Source organism: Natrix helvetica (genome assembly GCF_964273705.1).
Source record: "Natrix helvetica genome assembly, chromosome: 2".
Lineage (NCBI taxonomy): Eukaryota > Metazoa > Chordata > Lepidosauria > Squamata > Natricidae > Natrix > Natrix helvetica.
In genome coordinates this window covers 45,467,236-45,488,262 of record NC_138552.1, presented here as the reverse complement: position 1 = coordinate 45,488,262, position 21,027 = coordinate 45,467,236, and the positions used below count along the sequence as shown (strand labels likewise).

The following is a 21,027-nucleotide window of genomic DNA, read 5'->3' as shown; positions in this document are numbered from 1 at the left end:
GAATTGATGTTTGGTGAGGGTGATTGGTGATGGTGTCCTGTGTTGTTCTGTGTCCTATGTTGGTTTTTGTGACTGAGATTCGTTTATTGACTAGGGTTAGTTTCCAGATGTCTGGTAGGCAGCAGGTATCATCACGTTTATTCATGTTGTGGGGGTGTTTCTCTATTTTGATAGCTTCCATAATTATAAACGGCAGCTCCAATCACGCTTTGCTCACACAAGCATGAAGCCAAAGGCACCAGCCTGAAGATGACGAGTGTGACCTCATCAAAACTTTGCCAAGATACTGTCAATCTTACATGGGAAAAGACCCGAATACGCCAAGACCTGCATACATATATATACATACATACATACATACATACATACATACATACATACATACATACATATATATATATATATAAAATATTTCAGCTTCATCTATATTTCTCCTGCTCTGGGATTTAAAACTGGGGATTCAAATTTCAGACAACAGTTGTGCTGGGAAATATATCTTATTTGGACTTGCTAAAAACTTGAAATGCTGCCAGCAACATTTCAGACAGAAGAATGAGTGGATTTTGATTCCTAAAGCCAAAGACCTGGATGCGAAGATCTTTGCTAGGTAGAAGTGTTAAGACTGATCCTAGAAAGAGGCAGAGTGAGGTAGCAGTTGCTCTGCATGTCAGTAGCTGCAGGGCAGTTGAGGAAAAAGTAATTGCTAGGATTTAGAGGAGATTGCTGGATAGTGAAAACTACACTGTATCCCAAAGCCAGCTTGCTGCCTTTAGGAAATATGATCTGATGAACAATATGATCATTTTCTGCACTTGGATTGAAGTGGTATTATCTTATCCTTCACCTTGGGTAGCAAAAGCCATGGGAGAGAGGCAGAGAATCCAGATTAGATTTCGGATCCATGTTGTATTCCAAACGATGTTATTACAAAAAAGTAGTGGGGTTTTTACTTCCCATGACAAAATTCTTGACAATGGGGAATCCCATAGATTGTACATACATACATACATTTTATAATAAAAACAAGGCAGATTAAAAATAATCATTCATTATCATTCAGTGTCATTCATTTTGATTCTTGGATTGTGAATCATCACTGCTGGATCAAAGATACTGCCTTCTTGCAAGGCTTTTATTATCCTTTTAAAATTAAAGATCAAGGGTTGGATTATAAAAATGGAATTTGATTTCCCAAAATAATAAAGTAATTTATGAATAAATTAGCAATATAATTTAAAAAATCTGTTCTATAAAGAATATATTGACATGCTCCACTTTTGGACTGTAGTATCTTTCTCACTTATGTACTTATTCTATTTTAGTTATGAAATAGCCAAGACAGGAGACAATCTTAAGCTGTTTTTAGCTGTGCAATAATAAAATTAGCATTTGCTGTTTTAAGGAAAGACCATCATTCTAGAACTGGTGCCCTGAGTTCCTTATAAAACCTGTGGGTTAAACATGGATAAACAAGACTTCAGTGTGCATTTATAGACACAAGGACCTCCAGTATTTTCTTATCTAGCTATTTATTTATCTATCTGATGCTATTTTAGGTGACTTGGGCTGAACAACAGTATGAAAAAAAGCGAACTAAGCGTTTTGAATTAGGAGACTCAGCAGAAAATCTATTCAATGACCCAATGTGGAGCCAACAATGGTACCTGGTAAGAATTTGAATCTACATGTAGAACATATATGTCTGAAGAATCTTTTAGTATTGCTTCATTAGTGTACTAAACCATTTGTGAGATCATTCAAAGTATGATAATAGAAGTTGGCTTTTAGGTTTAAAATATGATATATATACAATCATCTGCAGCATGATTTTGAAATGAAAACTACAGTCACAAAACTATTATCTAGTGGAAAAATTATCTTACTGAATTTGCCCAAATGTAATATATTAAAGTTTGAGATAAGTAGCACTTGTGAAAAAGAGCACAAGCTTTATAAAATTCAATGGGGGAGCTAAGTACCTCAAATGAAAGAAAGGAAGGAAATGATGAAGTGATGTCATTTTTTAATCAGTCAGTCATAATGTGATGCAGCCTCTTTTTTTACTAACAAATAATAATTTTAAGACAAGATGATTCTAAGAGATTCAAATTAGCAATAAAATATAGCCGCTCTTGCCCATCTTGTGTTCTCTCTTCTTCCGTCTTGCTCTCTCTCTCTCTGATTTAAGATTTCTTATAATCTTCCATACTAGACAAAAGAAGTTGGGTAAAGTTAGTGTGTACAGTACTACTATGTGCATCGTGAAGCAATTGTATAAATGTTTACACTGGACTCAAATCAAAACCAAATCAAATACAAACATTTTATTAAGCATATTTCTTTTCAATGTGCCATGCAATTCATGAGAACTGACAGAAAATTTCAGTAAAGGAAAGGCTGTTGTTTCAGCAATACTAACTAAATAAATATTGTCAAAGTTAATAAAGAAATAAAAAATAAAATAGTGTATCTCTGCAAGCAATATTTAAAAGTAGCTTTTCTTGATGTAATATTAAATAAATAAAAACTATGCAGGAGCAAGAATGCATTTATTTATTCATTCATTCATTCATTCATTCATTCATACAAAGAGACTTGATTGCAACATATGTAAGAAAATTAATTAATTTTTACAATGTGTTATAGGTAAAACAAGTTAGTAACATTTGCATAATGCATAAATAAATTGTCTTTTGTTTCTCCTAGCAAGATACAAGAATCAACCGATCTTTGCGCAAATTGGATCTCCATGTCCTTCCAGTGTGGCAAAAGGGCATCACAGGCAAAGGAGTTGTCATAACAGTGCTTGATGATGGCTTGGAATGGAATCACACAGACATTTACTTTAACTATGTGAGTTTAATATTTCAGTAGCAATCACTATTTTTTCATTTCCAATTTCATGATTAGTTTCTTGGAGTTTAAAAATATTGCTTTTCAATAATGAACATGATTGGGTGCCTTCAAGTGAATACCTTATCAGCCTAATCTGTAGATTCTGGGGAGAATTCAAAAGAGTTAAAATCACATGCTGCATAACAATTGGGTGAAGAAATTCAAATACGACAACTCAATAAAACATGAGCTATTATTGATTTTTTTTTAAAGGGAGAATGCTGCTATTAATGGGGAAACAAGGATGTTATACTGCAATTATGTGCAATTGTTGGCATCCCAGCCAGATATTGTATTGACCACTGACAAAACAGAAAGTGGGACTAGATATGTTTCCATTTTGGTTTGCTATGATTCTTCTTATATTGCTATCTCTCTTGCTTCACCAATTGATTTAGAATAATTACAGCTATTTTCTTGATTAACATTTAGGATCCTGATGCAAGTTATGATTTTAATGACAATGATCATGATCCATTTCCCAGATATGATCCTACTAATGAAAATAAGTGAGTAACTACCGACTTTAATACACTCTGATATATATTGCAGTTGTTTCTGGAATTATTGAATTGAATATCATTATTTTAATGATATTCACTGTCACTTTATATTATCTATTTGGACTAAACTTTAAGAGCAGTAACAAATCAAGCTAATTCAATACCACAAAGTTGTTATTGTCATCCTTTGCCTCAGAACCCAGACAATATCACATTTATATACTGATGGGACAGGGATTCTTTCTTTCTTTTTATGATTTCCCCTTGCTCAGGATTGGACTCTAACATATTTCTATTTGCTTGACCAAGGGTGATAGATATCCATATTGATTTTCCATACTCTCACCACAGTGGGACAAGATCTTTTGTTTTGTCTAGTTTTGTCCTGATATAGATGTGATTTGTGAAAATATCCATTATTTAGAGTTGCCTATTAGTCTTAGTGCTGAGTAGGTACTTTCAGAGAATGGCAAATTAATTTTCAAGTGTCATTTATGCAATTAACACACAAGCCTAAAATTTAAGATTCTGTTATTAAAGTGTATGGCACTTCATGATATAGATGATTAATTTGAACCATTTAGGTTTTTTTTCAGATATTGGGTTGGTTATGGTTTAGATGAAACAATATGATAAACCAACTGTACACACGCATGCACACACACACACACACACACTTCCATTTCCAACTGATACCACAATCCCAACAACTCCCTAAGTTAATTGCCTATGTTAAAAATGGATGGGTTTCAATTGTGTTATCAGGTTGTCTTACTGTCTGTTTTGATCCCCTCCATCATGGACACTCCTGAAATACAATGTGTAAGACAAATGAACATTTAGCTGGGAGTAAGCAACCTGAATAAAATGAGGATTTCGTTTTTAGTGGACGAATGCATCAATATGGTCTGTGTTGGTTTGAGAAGCAGAGGATCAGGCCACCCATTTCACTTCAAGTGTGGGATCATAAACATGCAATGCTTCCCAAGACAATTAGGATAGGATGCCATTTTTGTTATAATGCATTAAGGTTCAGCAACATCTATTTAAGGCAAATAATATTGTTCCTTATGTGGATTCTATTGTAACAGGGGAAAAAAATATTGTGACAGTGAAAGGTTTTCAAAAGATGAATATTTCCAGGTTTGGTAAAATGTATCACTCAGCTGGAGCAGTTATTGGCAATAATTGACCATTATCCACTGATTTAAATTATCTCAAATCTTCCATTTCTCCATAACAACTATTTTTGATATATGTAAATGAAATTCAAACTGGCAGCATTCAACAGCTTCAGTGTATACCAAGCTGTGCTATTAAATAAAGCAGCTTTTCACCAGTGGACTATCATTTGGTGCAATGAAAGTGAAGATTTTCTGAACGGTGGAATAGAAAATATTGTACTGTTTACTTGCTGGAAATAAAAAGGACAAACTTAAATCTAATCATCCCCTTAATAGATAACTTGATATCTGATATTCATTAAAGCCATAAATTTTCCTTGGTCTCTTAAACATTGCATTTATTATTTGAATTAATTTACAAAATCATCAAAATGTGTGGGGAAAACAATAGGTGTGCTCACTGAAGAATTCTTACAGATCCAACACATCAGAATGACATTAGTTTGACTAAAGTTGCTCTGTGTTCTATAATCATTCATGATTATTTCATAGTTAGGGTAGGTTACTTGCTTATCCCCCAACTTGTCAACTTTGTGGGACAGTAGAACAGTAGACAGTAGATCCAAGATGACTGGATTGGTTGTGCATTGACCATTTTTTCAGTCAATGTAACAAACTGAACTCTGACAAATGCGGATTTTTTAGTCAGTGCAACCACTGAGTCAGAAACCAGAAGGGTATCATTGGTATCAGTGATAATGCTAGGGGGGTGGGAATCAAAGAATAATTCACAGTGGTACAGAGAGAATCAGGGTAGCCTCATCTCACCAACCTTGTTTGTCCCCTTTTTTAACCACCAGCAATGCAGTTGCAGGAGATGAGTAAAAAGAAAACAGAGAAAGTTTTCCTAGAGAAATCTCATTTATGATGGAAATCATAATGAAATCATTATGATTATTGTCTGTTTCAAAACTGGTTAATTCTTCAATAAGAATTACAAGGTTGATTGGGGGAAACAGTGCCTAGTTTAGCCTCAAACAAACTCAAATCTATTTTGTGATAAAATTATTCCCTCCCACACATAAGGATGCATATTTGTCGGGAAGGTTAATTAAGTAGAGATGGGCATAGTAACTTAATAAACTATATTGTGGTATTCATGTAACCCTCTAATCTTCTCCTATGACTTTGTTAATCATGTTGTGCAAACAGGCTATGTAATTTAGTTTCTTTTAGCTCCATCTAAATTTCATATACTCAAATGAATAATAATTACATAATAAGATTTGAAGATGACCCGTCTAAAGCTGCTTTTGTTGCAGACATGGAACACGTTGTGCAGGAGAGATTGCCATGCAAGCAAACAATCTAAAATGTGGAGTTGGAGTAGCATACAATTCCAAAGTTGGAGGTAAGAAATATTAATCATAATTCTATTTTAGCAGTCTGTTTCTTTGCTGAAGTACCCAGAGATGTTTGAAATGCTAGTGGAGAGGCACTGAACAAAGGAATATTAAACTGAATAGCAGGGACAGAAGAGATGACAGTATGCTTTCTGTTTCTATTATGCACTCTGATCATACAAAAGACTGAAAGGGTTATTCGTTGCTGCCATCTAATGAATTTCAACAGAACCCTGAAAATAATACTTTCATTAAGTACCATAATCCCTAAGCATCAGTAGTTGATTAGTTTGCTACAGTGACGTGCGGTGAGGTTTATGGCTGGTGAGGCTGGTGACGTCATCAGGAAGGTGGGGAATGGGACCACGTGTGCTGGAGGCTGAGGCTGAGACCATTTTCTCATCAGTCATATTTCAGACAGTTTCATCATTAAATAGTTTTTTTTTTTGGCAAAGATAAGGACTTTCATATTAATATATTTCATATTAAAGATGTACACAGATCTTTTGGTGATTAACAGAAGCAGGGATGCAGTTTGGCATTGTGTGGCGGAGATGAGGGGAGGCACCTGATCTTTGTAAGAATGATCAGAAAATGGAAACCAACCATAGGATACTATAGAAAAATATGCTAGGTGCCACAGTGATCTTTCCTCTACTATCTGTTACCATCCTTCTGGTCTCTTTGCTGGTATAAAGCGATCAAATATCTTATTTTCAAATCTGATTTTGTTTTCCTAATTCACCTTTTTTTGAAACAACTGCATCTCAAAAAGAATCTGCTAGAGTGGATGTAAAAAGTCTATGAGTCTCTTTTAAAATGCCAGGTTTCTGAGATGTGGCCAGTGGTTGAGTGATCTGGGAGGAGGGGACTTAACCATCACTCCCCTGTCATGGTCAGACCACTCACTCCTCCGACTTGACTTCCCTGGTGCTACCCCCCCCGCTGTGGGGAGGCGGAACCGGAAAATACTAGATGGTTCCGCCCCAGGCGCCTGATGGAACCAGAGAGGTTCCAGATGGAGCTTGGGCCACCTTCTGCGGCCCTGACCCGCCCTCGGGTAGAGGACCTGGTGGTCGCGTGGAACAATGCGACTACCGGGGCCTTGACCCGGGTGGCGCCTTTGCGGCCTCTCCGGCGGCAACGCTCCACCCTGGCCCCTTGGTTTACCGAGGAGCTAAGGGTGATGAAGCGTCGCAAGAGATGCCTAGAGAGTTGTTGGAGATCCTCCCGCTCCGAATTTGACCGGACACATGTACGAGCCCATTTAAGGACGTACCTTGTGGCATTGAGAGTGGCCAAACGTCAATATTGTGCCACTCTCATTGCATCCGCAGAGAACCGCCCTGCCGCCCTGTTTCGGGTGTCCCGCTCCCTCCTATTTCAGAGGCCGCGGGAGGCCCCTTTACAGGGTAGGGCAGAGGAATTTGGGAAATATCTGCAGGATAAAATCGCTCAAATCCGGAAGGATTGGGTCCCTTTCAGTGGCCCTGTAGAGGCGTCCGTGGCGAGTCTTGAGAGACCAATCTGGGAGGAGTTTGACTTGGTTGCCATCGAGGATTTGGACAGAGTCCGTGGACGACTGCGACCCACCACATGTTTACTGGACCCGTGTCCCTCCTGGCTTGTACTGGCATCCTGGGAGGTTACACGTGACTGGCTCCTGGGCCTAGTGAATGCTTCGCTGGGTGAGGGGTCTCTTCCAGCCGCCTTGAAAGAGGCGGTGGTGAGATCCTTGCTCAAGAAGCCTTCCCTGGACCCTACGGAGCTGGCCAATTATCGTCCTGTCTCCAACCTTCCCTTTCTGGCGAAGGTTGTAGAGAGTGTGGTGGCTTATCAGTTTCCACGACATCTGGAGGAAAATGATTATCTAGACCCGCCCAGTCCGGCTTTCGCCCTGGGCACAGCACGCAGACGGCCTTGGTCGCGTTGGTGGATGATCTCTGGAGGGCCAGAGATAGGGGTTGTTCCTCTATCCTGGTCCTATTAGACCTCTCGGCGGCTTTTGATACCATCGACCATGGTATCTTGTTGCACTGACTGGAGGGATTGGGGGTCGGGGGCACCGTTTTACGGTGGTTCAGCTCCTACCTTTCCGGCCGGACGCAACGTGTGTTGACAGGGGAGCAGAGGTCGACTCTAAGCCCCCTTACCTGTGGGGTGCCACAGGGGTCGGTCCTCTCGCCGCTCCTGTTCAACACATATATGAAGCCGCTGGGTGAGATCATCCGTGGTTTCGGGGTGGGATACCATCTGTACGCTGATGATACTCAGCTGTACATCTCCACCCCGAACCACCCCAACGAGGCCGTCGAAGTGATGTCCCAGTGTGTGGAAGCCATACGGGTCTGGATGGATGACAACCGACTCAAGCTCAACCCCTCCAAGATGGAGTGGCTGTGGGTTCCGGCCCCCCGGTTCAACCAGTTAATTCCATCTCTGGCCATCGGGGGCGTACAACTTGCCCCGGTGGAGCGGGCGTGCAATTTGGGCGTCCTCCTGGATGCTCGGCTGTCGATGGATGACCATGTGATGGCCGTGGCAAGGGGGGCGTTCCACCAGGTTCACCTGGTGCGCCAATTGCGCCCCCTATTGGACCGGGATGCCTTGCGCACAGTCACTCATGCGCTGGTGACGTCTCGCCTGGACTACTGTAATGCTCTCTACATGGGGCTTCCCTTGAAATGCACTCGGAGACTACAGTTGGTCCAGAATGCAGCCGCGCGGGTAATTATGGGGAGTACAAGGTACTCCCATGTGACACCTTTCCTGTGCGAGCTGCACTGGCTCCCTGTGGTCTACCGGGTGCGTTTCAAGGTCTTGATAATGATCTTTAAAGCGCTCCATGGCTCAGGACCTAGCTACTTGCGGGATCGTATCCTGCCCCATACATCCCTGCGACCAATTCGCTCGCACAGAGAGGGACTCCTCCAGGTGCCGTCCACCAGACAATGTCGGGGGGCGGCGTCTAGGAGCAGAGCCTTCTCTGTAGCGGGCCCAGCCCTGTGGAATGACCTTCCCCCAGATATTAGGACCACCTCTGACCTCCGCGCCTTCCGGATAAAGCTCAAGACCCACCTATTCCAAGTAGCTGGCCTGGCTCAACCATAGTTCGTTCACACTGCTCCTGATGGGTTTTTTAATTTTGTGGTTTTTGGAATTTTATTAGGGGATTTTAAATTGTGTTTTTAATTGTTTTTATTCATTTGCCTACCTCCTCCATGTACACGTATTCGTTTATTTTGTGTGTGTATTGTCCATATTGTATTTTATGTGTTTTTTATTGTACGCCGCCCCGAGTCCTTCAGGAGAGGGTGCGGCTAAGAAATAAATTTTATTATTATTATTATTATGTAGAAAAATCAGACCAAGATAAATCACTGCAGAATTTATATAACATATAAACTTTACAAATCAATTAAAGAACAATATGAAATATTTTGAGGAAAATAAAAATAAAAACTTACAATAACATGATGGAATAAAGATGCCCACTTTTAAACTAATACCTTGTTGAAGCACCTTTTGATTTCATGACAGCATTCAGTCTTTTACAGAGGAGCCTATCAGCATGGCCTTAGAAAACTCTGCCCATTCTTCCTTGCAAAAGGACTCCAAATCTGTCAGATTGAGAGGGCATCTCCTGTGCATAGCCCTCTTCGGGTCACCCCAGAGATTCTCAATTGGATTCAGATCCAGGCTCTGGCTGAGCCTTTCCAAAACTTTGATCTTCTTCTGGTGAAGCCATTTAAAAAAAAATGGAGGTGCTTTGAGTTGTTGTTGTTGCATTGAAATATGAAATTTCTCTTCAACATTTTAGCAGAGGTCTGAAGATTTTGTGCCAAAATTAACTGATATTTGGAACTGTTCATAATTCCCTTCACCTTGACTAAAGCTTCTGTTCCAGCTGAAGAAAAGAACCACAAAGCATAATGCTGCAACCATTGTGTTTCACTGTGGCTTTGGTGTACTGTTGATGATACGGTGCTGTTTTTGCACCAAACAATTTTTGGAATTACGGCCAAAACCTTCAACCTTGGTCTCATCAGACTGTAACACATTTTCCCCACATGTTTTTGTCAGATTTCATGTAGGTTTTTGTGAACATAGCAGGGGGCCGATGTTTTTCTTTGTAAGAAAAAGCTTTCATCTTGTTGCTGTATCCTTTAACCCTTTAACGAACATAGAAAATTGTTGTCATATGCAGCACACAATCAGTACTTGCTAGAAATTCTTGCAACTCCTTTAATGTTGCTTTAGGCCTCTTTGCAAAGTAGTTCTTTTGTAAACTTTGGAGGGACATCCAGTTCTTGGTAATGTCACTGTCATGCCATATTTTCTCCAGTGATTGTCTTTACTGTGTTCCATGATATATTCAATGCTTTGGGGGGAAACATTCTCCTGACTGATATCAACAATAGATCCTTTTGATCCTCTATAGCAGGGGTGTTCAAACTCGCGTCATAGGACTTTTTTCCCCTTTGCTAAACGGGGCATGGATGTGGCCAGCAAGTGATGCATCTTCCCCGTAGACCGTGAGATTGAACCCCCTGCTCTGTAGCCTCTCTCAGGGGTGGGTTCCTACCGGTTTAACTACTGGTTCGCTGAGTGCGTGCTTAGCGCACGTGCCCAATTTACAGAATACTTACATTTCGGATTGCTACTTGGGAAGAAAAACACTGAGGTGTGGCAGACCAATCTGCTGAGAAGATAAAGATAGGTAAAGCTCAGGGACAGGTGGATGGGCCTGCCCACTTGCTGATGTTCAGAGCTATAGGTTCGCCCGAACCGGTCTGAACTGGTAGAATCTCATCCCTGGGCTCTTTGCAGATCATGGCTTTTGTTGTAAGAGGCAACTGATTAAATGTCTGAAACGTACTACTAAAACAGCTGAACTTTATATGGGCTTGATCAGAATCACTTTAATTGATGACAGATGTGTACTGACTACTAGTTAACATCAGTTTGAATGCGATTAATTCTGAACACAGCCACATCCCTACTTATAGGAGGGTTTTCATACTTAGGCAGCCACATTATTCTTGCTATTTTTCCCTAAAAGATTTGAGTTTGTTTTTCAAGTGAATTGTACAGCTCGTATGTTTTATTCAAGCTGGGGTGGGGGGGATCGTATGTGAGTTATCTTGGCCTGTTTTTTTTTACCGCTCAAAAACTTGGCATTTTAAAATAGGTGTGTAGGCTTTTTATATCCACTGTACATATTGAATCACCCATATCCAATCCAGTCCTTTGTTCTTAGGTCCTTGCAGTTTAGAAAAGTGGGCAAAATGTTTCCATTTCGACATGGTCACAGCACTGTTTTGTACTGGCCATTGAAAGAGAACACAAAATAATGGCTAATTGGGATTCTCTCCCCCCCCTCTCTCTCCCCCCTTCCCCATCTCTCTCATAAAAGGGATCAGAATGCTGGATGGCATAGTCACAGACGCCATTGAAGCTAGCTCAATTGGGTTCAATCCTGATCATGTGGATATTTATAGTGCCAGTTGGGGTCCAAATGATGATGGGAAAACTGTGGAGGGACCTGGCAGACTGGCCCAAAAGGCTTTTGAATATGGAATTAAAAAGGTAAGACATTCTTAACACAAAGCGAAAAAGCAGTTAGTACATGCCAGAAAATGGGTTGTTTCCTATCATCACTCTCTCACACCTTCTTGTTTTTCTTTTTTCTTTGCTGACTTTTTCCTACTTGTTTTCCTTTGAATATTAATAAGATTTTATACAAAGAGGTCCTATAAAATATTAATAGAAATTGCCTACTTCCTGAATATTGCATTATTATGTAGCATGGCATCAAAATTTGATACGTTGTTTCATAACAGAGTGCATAGCTCAATTAGTTATAATTAAAATGATGTGAATACTTGAGAAAAATAGCCTTCTTGTTGGTAATTTAGGTCCAGTTAAGGATGTAGGTGAAGTTTATGAGCAATTTTTTATGCTTTTTAATTCTAAAAACTAAGGTAACATTTAAACTCACTTATTAAGCCTCTTGTATCAATAGAGAGATCTGCCTTTTTTTTGTAATTTGGCTTATCCGATTTTTCAAGATATTCTTTCATTAACTGTTCTTTCACCATTTAGATAGACCAATGATACTCTGATAGGAAGTGGACTTTCTGACAGATGCAGCCAATACTTGACTCAGCTCAAGTTCCTATTTCACAATTTTACTGAGAGTGAAGGTATAAAACAATTAACAGTTAATTGCTTTTATTAATTATCTAGTTATTAAAACAACTTACATAACTTGAACATATTATTTCTAACCTTCTCATCCTTGAGAGTTGTTGGTACAACACAATGGAAGAAAACCAAATTGGGGAAAAATTGAATTCTAACAATTGCACCACTAATTTGGGATTTTATTTTGGAAGGAGAAAAGAGTTTTCTTCCACTAAGAATGAAGTCAAGAGATGATCTACCTGGAAATAAAATGAGTTTATCAAGTTTAAGGTCAATACTGAGAAATGCATCATTTTTTTGCTTTTGTCAATCCCTTGCAATACAATCCCATTTTTAAAAAAAAATTAAATTAAGTTTAAAAAATAATTTTAGTGCAAAGAACAAATAGCACTTGGGGTAGAGGGTAGAACAAGAAGCAATGAGTGAAAACTAATCAAGGAGAGAAGCAACTTAGAACTGAGGAGAAATTTCCTGACAGTTAGAACAATTAATCAGTGGAACAGCTTGCCTCCAGAAGTTGTGAATGCCCCAACACTGGAAGTCTTTAAGAAGATGTTGGATAGCCATTTGCCTGAAACTGTATAGGGTTTCCTGCCTAGGCAGGGGGTTGGACTAGAAGACCTCCAAGGTCCTTTCCAACTCTTCTATTGTATTGTATTAAGTCACTGGCCACTTGCTGCTTTTCCAAAATAGTATTTTATTTATTTGGTATTTTGGCTTGAGAAATGTGACAGGCAAGATATAGAGTTGTTTGAGGTAGATTGTGGACTTTACTTTAAAATCAATGTTTTCAAGAGGGGAAGTATCCAATCCAAACTGATGACTGTCTAACTGTGCATTTTTGCAACACAGAATTAATGGATGAAGGTTATGGGTTCAGACAATGTGCTTCCCTAGGCTATTATAATGTATTGTGGTTGTGGTTCAATTCTGCTATTACAGGGAATCCTGATATTGTTTAACAAGCTGCATGAACAAAACTATCATGGCCATCAAAGTAACCCTATGTTTTTAATTTGTTTAAACATAGCATTAAAATGAGGGAGCGGTGGCTTAGCTGTTAAAAATGCTCAGCTTGTCAGCTGGAAAGCTGACAGTCTGGATTCAAGACCCAAGTACTGCACTATAGGGTGATCTCCCATTACTTGCCCAGCTCCTTCCCACTTAGTTGTTTGAAAACATGCAAATGCGAGTAGATAAATAGATACCACTTTGGTGGGAAGGTAAAAGCATTCCATGTGCTTCGACGTATAGTCATGCTGGACACATAATCAGTGGTGGGATTCAAATAATTTAACAACCGGTTCTCTGCCCTAATGACCAGCTGGATAGGCATGGCTCAGTGGTCATGTGAATGGGTGGGCATGGCCAATTCAACATCACTCACGTCGATGTTGCTTCGCCTTAGCTGTTACACTCACTTTGCCTTAGCTGTTACAATGTAATAAGGGTTAACTGGAGAGGCAGTTTCTCTAAGCATGGCAATAAAGGTTAGGCTAGAAACAACACCAGAATGTTTCCTTCCTGCCTTCTTTACAGGATTAGACCTGTAAAGTGGAAAAAAATAAAATGAGATTTCTTCCAACAACCTGTTCTCTGAACTGCTTAGAAAGTTAACAACCAGTTCTCATGAATAGGTGCAAACTGGCTGAATCCCACCACTGTATATAATCATTAAAAAGTCTTTGGACAATGCTGGCTACCTTGGCTAAGAAACGGAGATGGACACACCATCAAAAGTTGGATACGACTGGACAGGGGGAAACTTTGCCTTTACTTTTAGCATGTTAAAACCCAGCAATTGTATATTTTACTTGGACTTAGGGTTTTACTTAGCCTATCTTCTTGCATCACCCTTTTTTCGTTCTACTGCCTCTTATTTCTCCTTTGCTGCCATTCTCTTCTTTCTTTCCTTCACTGGTTTCCCCTCCTCTCTTTTTTATTTCCTTTTTAGTCTTTGGAGAAAATAATTCTCCTACTTTCTCTTTTTATCAGCCTGTTCATCCATAATTTTTGAAGATGCATTCAGTACACAGAAGCTTTTTTAAAAATAAAAAATCCTTCATACAGATGAGGAGTACAATGGGACATCAAAATGATGCACCAGCATGCCATAAACTCTACCCTTTTTATACTCCCTGGTAACATCATGACACACATATGAAATGGAAAGTCTTGCACCCTGACAACACAATGGGTTCTTCATCATTTTGAGCCTCTTGCTCCATCACTGCAGACACAGCTGTCCTGATTCATTTCTGGATTTTGAATTTTCCCTATGAAGTTAAGAGAGGGGTTTGAGAGAAAGTCTGAAGGTCAGTGTCGACGACACACAGTCTATACAGAGCACAGTTCTTCATCCTTGCTTTCCTTCCAGCATAGCTACATTTGCTAGAGATTATACATTGTCCAAAGTAAGGCAAATAAGGAGTCATATTTTCCTAATGAGACTTAGTAACATTTTCTACATGAACAATTTAAGAAAAGGGTTCTTTAATTACCACTGCTATTCTTGTTATAGTCTATGAGCTATCTCTTTAAAAATCCACCCAAGCATTTTAATAAATGAGACACTCTTAAAGTGAATATACTTTCATTAATCTTTTTTTAAGGATAAATTTCTCTAAAATGTTACTAGTCTTCCAACTCCAGCATCACAGTATTTTTTTTATTTTTAGATGACTTTTTCTTTTTGCATATTCTTGCATGGTACGTATGTGTGTGTGTGCGTGTGCGTGATTTTGTTTATAGTTCATCATTCAGAAAGGCAGCTAGTGATGAGCAAGAACAATTAATTTCTGATGTTAACAGAATAACAGAGTTGGAAGGGACCTTAGAGGTCTTCTAGTCCAACCCTCTGCTCATGCAGGAAACCTTATATAATTTTAGACAAATGGTTGTCCAATCTCTTCTTAAAATCCTTCAGTGTTGCAGCACCCACAATTTCTGAAGACAAGTTGTCCTACTGATTAATTGGTCTAAATGTCAGGAAATTTCTCATTAGTTCTAGGTTGGTTCTCTTCTTCATAAGTTTCCATCTATTGCTTCTTGTCTTCAGGTGCTTTGGAGAATAGGTTGACCTCATCTTCTTTGGCCTCTTAGATAATAATAATAATAATAATAATAATAATAATAATAATAATAATAATAATAATAATAATAATAATAATAATATTGAATTTATTAGCCGCTCCCTTTCCAAGTAGGACTCGGGGCGGCGTACAATGGAGCATAAAACATAGAAAATGTATAAAAAACACATAAACATACATACATACCAAACACATATACACATACACGGACACGGACACGGAGGAGGTAACAAATTACATCATATAGACAGTTAAAATTAGCATTAAAATACCCCAATTGTAAGAACTCAATATGTAATTAAAAATTTAACGTTTAAAAACAATTTAAAAACAGTTAGGAGGAATAAGAGAAAAATTACGATTGAACCAGGCCAGATAATTGAAAGAGGTGGGTCTTCAGCTGTACACGGAAGGAGCGGAGATCAGACGTAATCCTGATGTCACGGGGGAGGTCATTCCACAGGGCTGGGCCCATCACAGAGAAGGCTCTGCTCCTGGGTGTCGCCCCCCGGCACTGTTTGGCGGACGGCACCCGGAGAAGTCCCTCTCTGTGTGAGCGAATCGGTCGTAGGGATGTGTGGGGCAGGATGCGATCCTGCATGTAACTAGGCCCTATGCCATGAAGCGCTTTAAAGATCATAATCAAAACCTTGAAACGCACTCGGAAGACCACAGGAAGCCAGTGCAGCTCGCGCAGGAGAGGTGTTACAGGGGAGTATCTAGTCCTCCCCATAATCACCCGCGCGGCCGCGTTCTGGACCAACTGTAGTCTCCGAGTGCATCTCAAGGGAAGCCCCATGTAGAGAGCATTGCAGTAATCCAGGCGAGACGTCACTAGCGCATGGGTGACTGTGCGTAGGGCATCCCGGTCCAATAAGGGGCGCAATTGGCGCATCAGGCGAACCTGATGGAACGCCCCCCTTGCCACGGCTGTTACATGGTCATCCATGGACAGCCGGGCATCTAGGAGGACGCCCAAATTGCGCACCTGTTCCATGGGGGCTAGTTGGACGCCCCCAATGGCCAGAGATGGAAGCACCTGGTTGAACCGGGAGGCCGGAAGCCACAGCCACTCCGTCTTGGAAGGGTTGAGTTTTAGTCGGTTGCCATCCATCCAGACCCGTACGGCCTCCAGACACCGGGACATCATTTCGACGGCCTCATTGGGGTGGTTCGGGGTGGAAATGTATAGCTGAGTATCATCAGCATACAGATGATATCCCACCCCAAAACCACGGATGATCTCGCCCAGCGGTTTCATATATGTGTTGAACAGGAGAGGCGAGAGCACCGATCCCTGTGGCACTCCACATGTGAGTAGCCTCCGGGTCGAACTCTGCTCCCCTGCCAACACACGTTGCGTCCGATCAGAGAGGTAGGAGCCAAACCACCGTAAAACGGTGCCCCTGACTCCCAGCCCCTCTAGCCGGTGCAACAGGATACCATGGTCGATGGTATCGAACGCCGCCGAGAGATCTAATAGGACCAGGATAGAGGAACAACCCCTATCTCTGGCCCTCCAGAGATCATCAACCAATGCGACCAAGGCCGTCTCAGTGCTGTGCCCGGGTCGGAAGCCGGACTGGCGCGGGTCTAGATAATCATTTTCCTCCAGGTGACGAGGGAACTGCTGTGCCACCACACTCTCTACAACCTTCGCTAAAAAAGGAAGGTTGGAGACCGGACGATAATTGACTAGGTCCGTTGGGTCCAGGGAAGGCTTCTTGAGCAGGGGCCTCACCACCGCCTCTTTCAAGGCGGCCGGTAGGGACCCCTCACCCAACGAGGCGTTCACCAGGCCCAGGAGCCAGTCGCGCGTAACCTCCCAGGATGCCAGTACAAGCCAGGAGGGACACGGGTCCAATAAACATGTGGTGGGTCGCAGACGTCCACGCAACCTGTCCAAATCCTCGATGGCAACCGAGTCGAACTCCTCCCAAAGCGGTCCCTCAAGACTCGCCACGGGCGTCTCTACTGGACCACTGAAAGGGGCCCATCCCGTCCGGATTTGAGCGACTTTGTCCTGTAGATATTTCCCAAACTCCTCTGCTCTGCCCTGTAGTGGGGCTTCCCGTGGTCTCTCAAACAAGAGGGAACGGGTCACCCGAAACAGGGCGGCAGGGCGGTTATCTGCAGACGCAATAAGAGCGGCACAATGTTGACGTTTGGCCGCTCTTAATGCCACGAGGTACGTCTTCAAATATGCTCGTACCTGTGCTCGGTCAAATTCGGAACGGGAGGATCTCCAACGACTCTCTAGGCGTCTCTTGTGGCGTTTCATCACCCTTAGCTCCTCGGTAAACCAAGGTGCCAGGGTGGTTCGTCGCCGCAGGAGAGGCCGCAGAGGCGCCACCCGGTTTAGGGCCCCGGTAGTCGCACTATTCCATGCGTCTACCAGGTCCTCCACCCGGGGGCGGGTCAGGTCCACAGGGGGTGGCCCAAGTTCCGTCTGGAACCTATCTGGTTCCATCAGGCGCTTGGGGCGGAACCATCTAATACCTTCCAGTTCCGCCTCCTCGCGGCGGGGGGTAGCACCAGGGAAGTCCAGCCGGAGAAGTGAGTGATCCGACCATGACAGGGGAATAATGTCTAGATCCCCTATTCCCAGATCACTCGTCCACTGGCCAGAGACAAAAACAAGGTCCAGGGTGTGGCCTCCCTCGTGAGTAGGACCCTGAATTAACTGGGTCAGGTCCATGGCTGTCATGGAAGCCATGAACTCCCGCACCCCCTCAATTGGAACATTACTATCATTTCACTTTTAGTCCTTTTTATTAGACTAGAAATACCCATTCCTGTAATTGTTCTTCATGTTTTAGCCTTCAGTTCCCTAATCATTTTTCTAGAGTGTCTTTTACACTGCGGCAACCAAAACTGGATGCAATATTCTACGTGTGGTCTTACCAAGTGGTACTAACACTTTACATGATCTTTATTCTATCCCCATCCCTATCTAATGTAGCCTAGGACTGCACTGGCTTTTTTAGCAGCTATAGCCCACTTCTGGCTCATATTTAAGTGGATTGTCCACTAGGACTCCAAGATCCATCTCACAGCTAATACTATTGAGCCAGGGACCGCCTATCTTTTTCACCATTGAATTTCATTTTATTAGATAGGGCCCAGTGTTCAAGTCTGTCAAGATCCTTCTGAATCTTGAGCCTATCTTCTAGAGCAGTGTTTCTCAAACTTGGCGACTTTAAGTCCTGTGGACTTCAACTCCCAGAATTCCCCAGCCAGCTATGCTGGCTGGGGGATTCTGGGAGTTGAAGTCCACAGGACTTAAAGTCGCCAAGTTTGAGAAACACTGTTCTAGAGTGTTGGGTATTCCTGCCAGGTTGATGTCATCTGAAAATATAATGAGTTCCCTTGTATCCCCTCATCTAAATCATTGATGAAGATATTGAAGAGTACTGGGCCTAAGACAGAGCCTGGGATACCCCACTGCGTACTTCCCTCCATGTAGATGCAGTTCCATTACTGGAGAATCAAGAATTATGAAACAACAGGAAAATACAGAGTTAAAGGCTTTACTACTTCATTGTATGAAATGGACATGCACTGAAGCTTTAAAATGACTCTTGCTAGTCTTGCTAGTCACATAGATCATCAGTCTCCAAGCTTTGCGGTCTGACAGCACATATGGAGGGGGGGAGAACTTGTGCAAGTTTAACTGTGCATGCATGTGTACACCTGTTGGCCTGCTGTGTCACAAATCAAGCTGCACATGCGCATGTGTGCACCCGCCGGCAGGTCATGTGGCCAGTTGTGAATAGACCACAGCCTGACAGTGGGCTGCGGCTTGAGGATTGAGGATCCTGACATAGATAATGCATTATCACCATTTCTGTTGCAACACAAAGATGTGCTAGAATCATTTGTCTTCTCTCTGGGCAATATTGCTTACTTTTCTTTTCATTTTTTTGGTTTGCAGATCATTGGTTAATATATTTTATATTCAATGCAGCAAATTGCCATAAATTAAATAAGTACTGTAGTCAAAGCTTGAGCTGGACTTGGGCAGAGTTGTGAATATCTGAGGTCTATACATTAAGACTAGGAATAATCCTTTTAAAAGAAATTATCATCAAATAGTGAACACTCCATTTAATTATTCAGTGCTTTATTAAACAATTGTATTGTGATGGAATAGATGCACCATATGAAATATATATTAGTATTTCCCAGAATATTAATTTGTAATGCAGCAAATGTGCAGCTATTGTTTATTAGTTCCGTAATTCCTCCGATTCCTTAGGGAATATAGTTATGTTTCAAAGATTGTCTAGATATCAGCATGTTGCTAGGAAAATAACAGCACTTTAACTTCTAAAGTATTGCATTTTAAAGAGTGAAAAATGATTGGCTTATTGCAAACAATGTATGACTTCATGGATCATAAATTATTCTCCTCATAATAATATTTGCATGCCAACTATTTGAAAGGGGGAATGTCAAACAAAAACAAACTTTTATCAATGCAGTGAGTTTTACCCCAAGCAGTGAACCCTGAATCTTCACTTAGAAAAAAGTATTTGGACATCTGAAGTAGACCATTCTTAATTTGGGGGGGGGGGGGTGTATATAAATTAGCCTGAACCGCACAAGAAGTTCCTGAAAATAGTTCCTTCTACATTTTGGAGTGTGCAATGTCTATTTTTATCTTTACCAGCTTAGACACTGGCCAACATTTCACTGAAGTGAGAAATTCTATCTATCACTTGTGGACTTTTGCACCATTAGATTATAATGCTCTTGCTTTGCCTATTAAAATGTATTGTCTATCCAGCAACAACTCTCTGAGACTGAACCATGAGGACAGCCAAAGACCCTGAGAAAGACTCATTTGGTTGTTTTCTGTCCACTGATTATAGTTTTCATGCCATACTCTGTGTGAGCCCCTTATTGTGTCCTCATTCCCTTTGTACCCTCAGCTTTCTGACTGAGATGTTAGCCCTTCAAACATTCCAGTCCATTATCTTATTTTTATCATTAGATCTTATCTTAGGATCTCTTTAGATAAATTAAGATTTTATTCGTGCAGGGAAAATGTCCTTGCTTACTTTGTTCTATGGCTGACCATTCCCTTCAGATCATTCAAAAAAAAAATTCTATGATATGTAGATCTACTGCTTACCTTTAAACCAATTAAATACATGGATCTGTCAAAATAACATATTAACTGCATTTCTTGTTCCAACAAAATAAGGGAGCACCCTTTCTCTGATTCTCATGTTCAGGGCTTACTCACAAAATGGGCATGAAAATTACATCTGGGGGAAAGTGCACATATTTTTACTAAGGTAACCAACCGTCCTCCTTTAGGGAGGACAGTCCTTCTTTTGTAAGTTCTGTCCTCCCTCGAAAAGTGTCCTCCTACATGTCCTCCTTTTTGATATTTGAAGGCTAATCTGTTGCGCGTTATGTGACGTATTTTATTAAACAGTTTTTAATGGTGTTTTTTTTACTTCATCGCAAGTATATTGAACAGATATTGAATCTTGTATTGAATTTTTATCTAAAGAAATGCTAGACATTAAAATAGACGACAATTGTCTCTTTGAAGAAATTAGAAGACTGAATGTATATTTAAATTCTGAAAAATTAATATAATGGGAAAATCAACATGTTGAAATTGATAAAAGATGGGTGGATATTTTCAGCCATTTCAAAAATGAACATATTCCATGTGAACATTTATTTATACTTGTTCAATTTACATTGTGCTGCCCTGGAACTAATGCAGCAGTTGAAAGAGTTTTTTTCAATTGCCAATGATTTTTCGACAAGTGAGAAATCGAGA

The 21,027-nt window shown here is 40.9% G+C and overlaps 1 protein-coding gene across 1 annotated transcript in view; it reads left to right on the top strand.

Moving 5' to 3' along the window:
- The window catches only part of PCSK1 (proprotein convertase subtilisin/kexin type 1), a 49,790-nt gene that overhangs the window by 14,381 nt on the left and 14,382 nt on the right, over positions 1 to 21,027 (top strand). Inside the window, exons 3-7 of the mRNA XM_081945006.1 lie at positions 1,557 to 1,667; positions 2,707 to 2,853; positions 3,328 to 3,404; positions 5,845 to 5,933; positions 11,342 to 11,514. Coding sequence (XP_081801132.1) covers positions 1,557 to 1,667; positions 2,707 to 2,853; positions 3,328 to 3,404; positions 5,845 to 5,933; positions 11,342 to 11,514 — 597 coding nt within the window. The remainder of the gene's footprint in view (positions 1 to 1,556; positions 1,668 to 2,706; positions 2,854 to 3,327; positions 3,405 to 5,844; positions 5,934 to 11,341; positions 11,515 to 21,027) is intronic.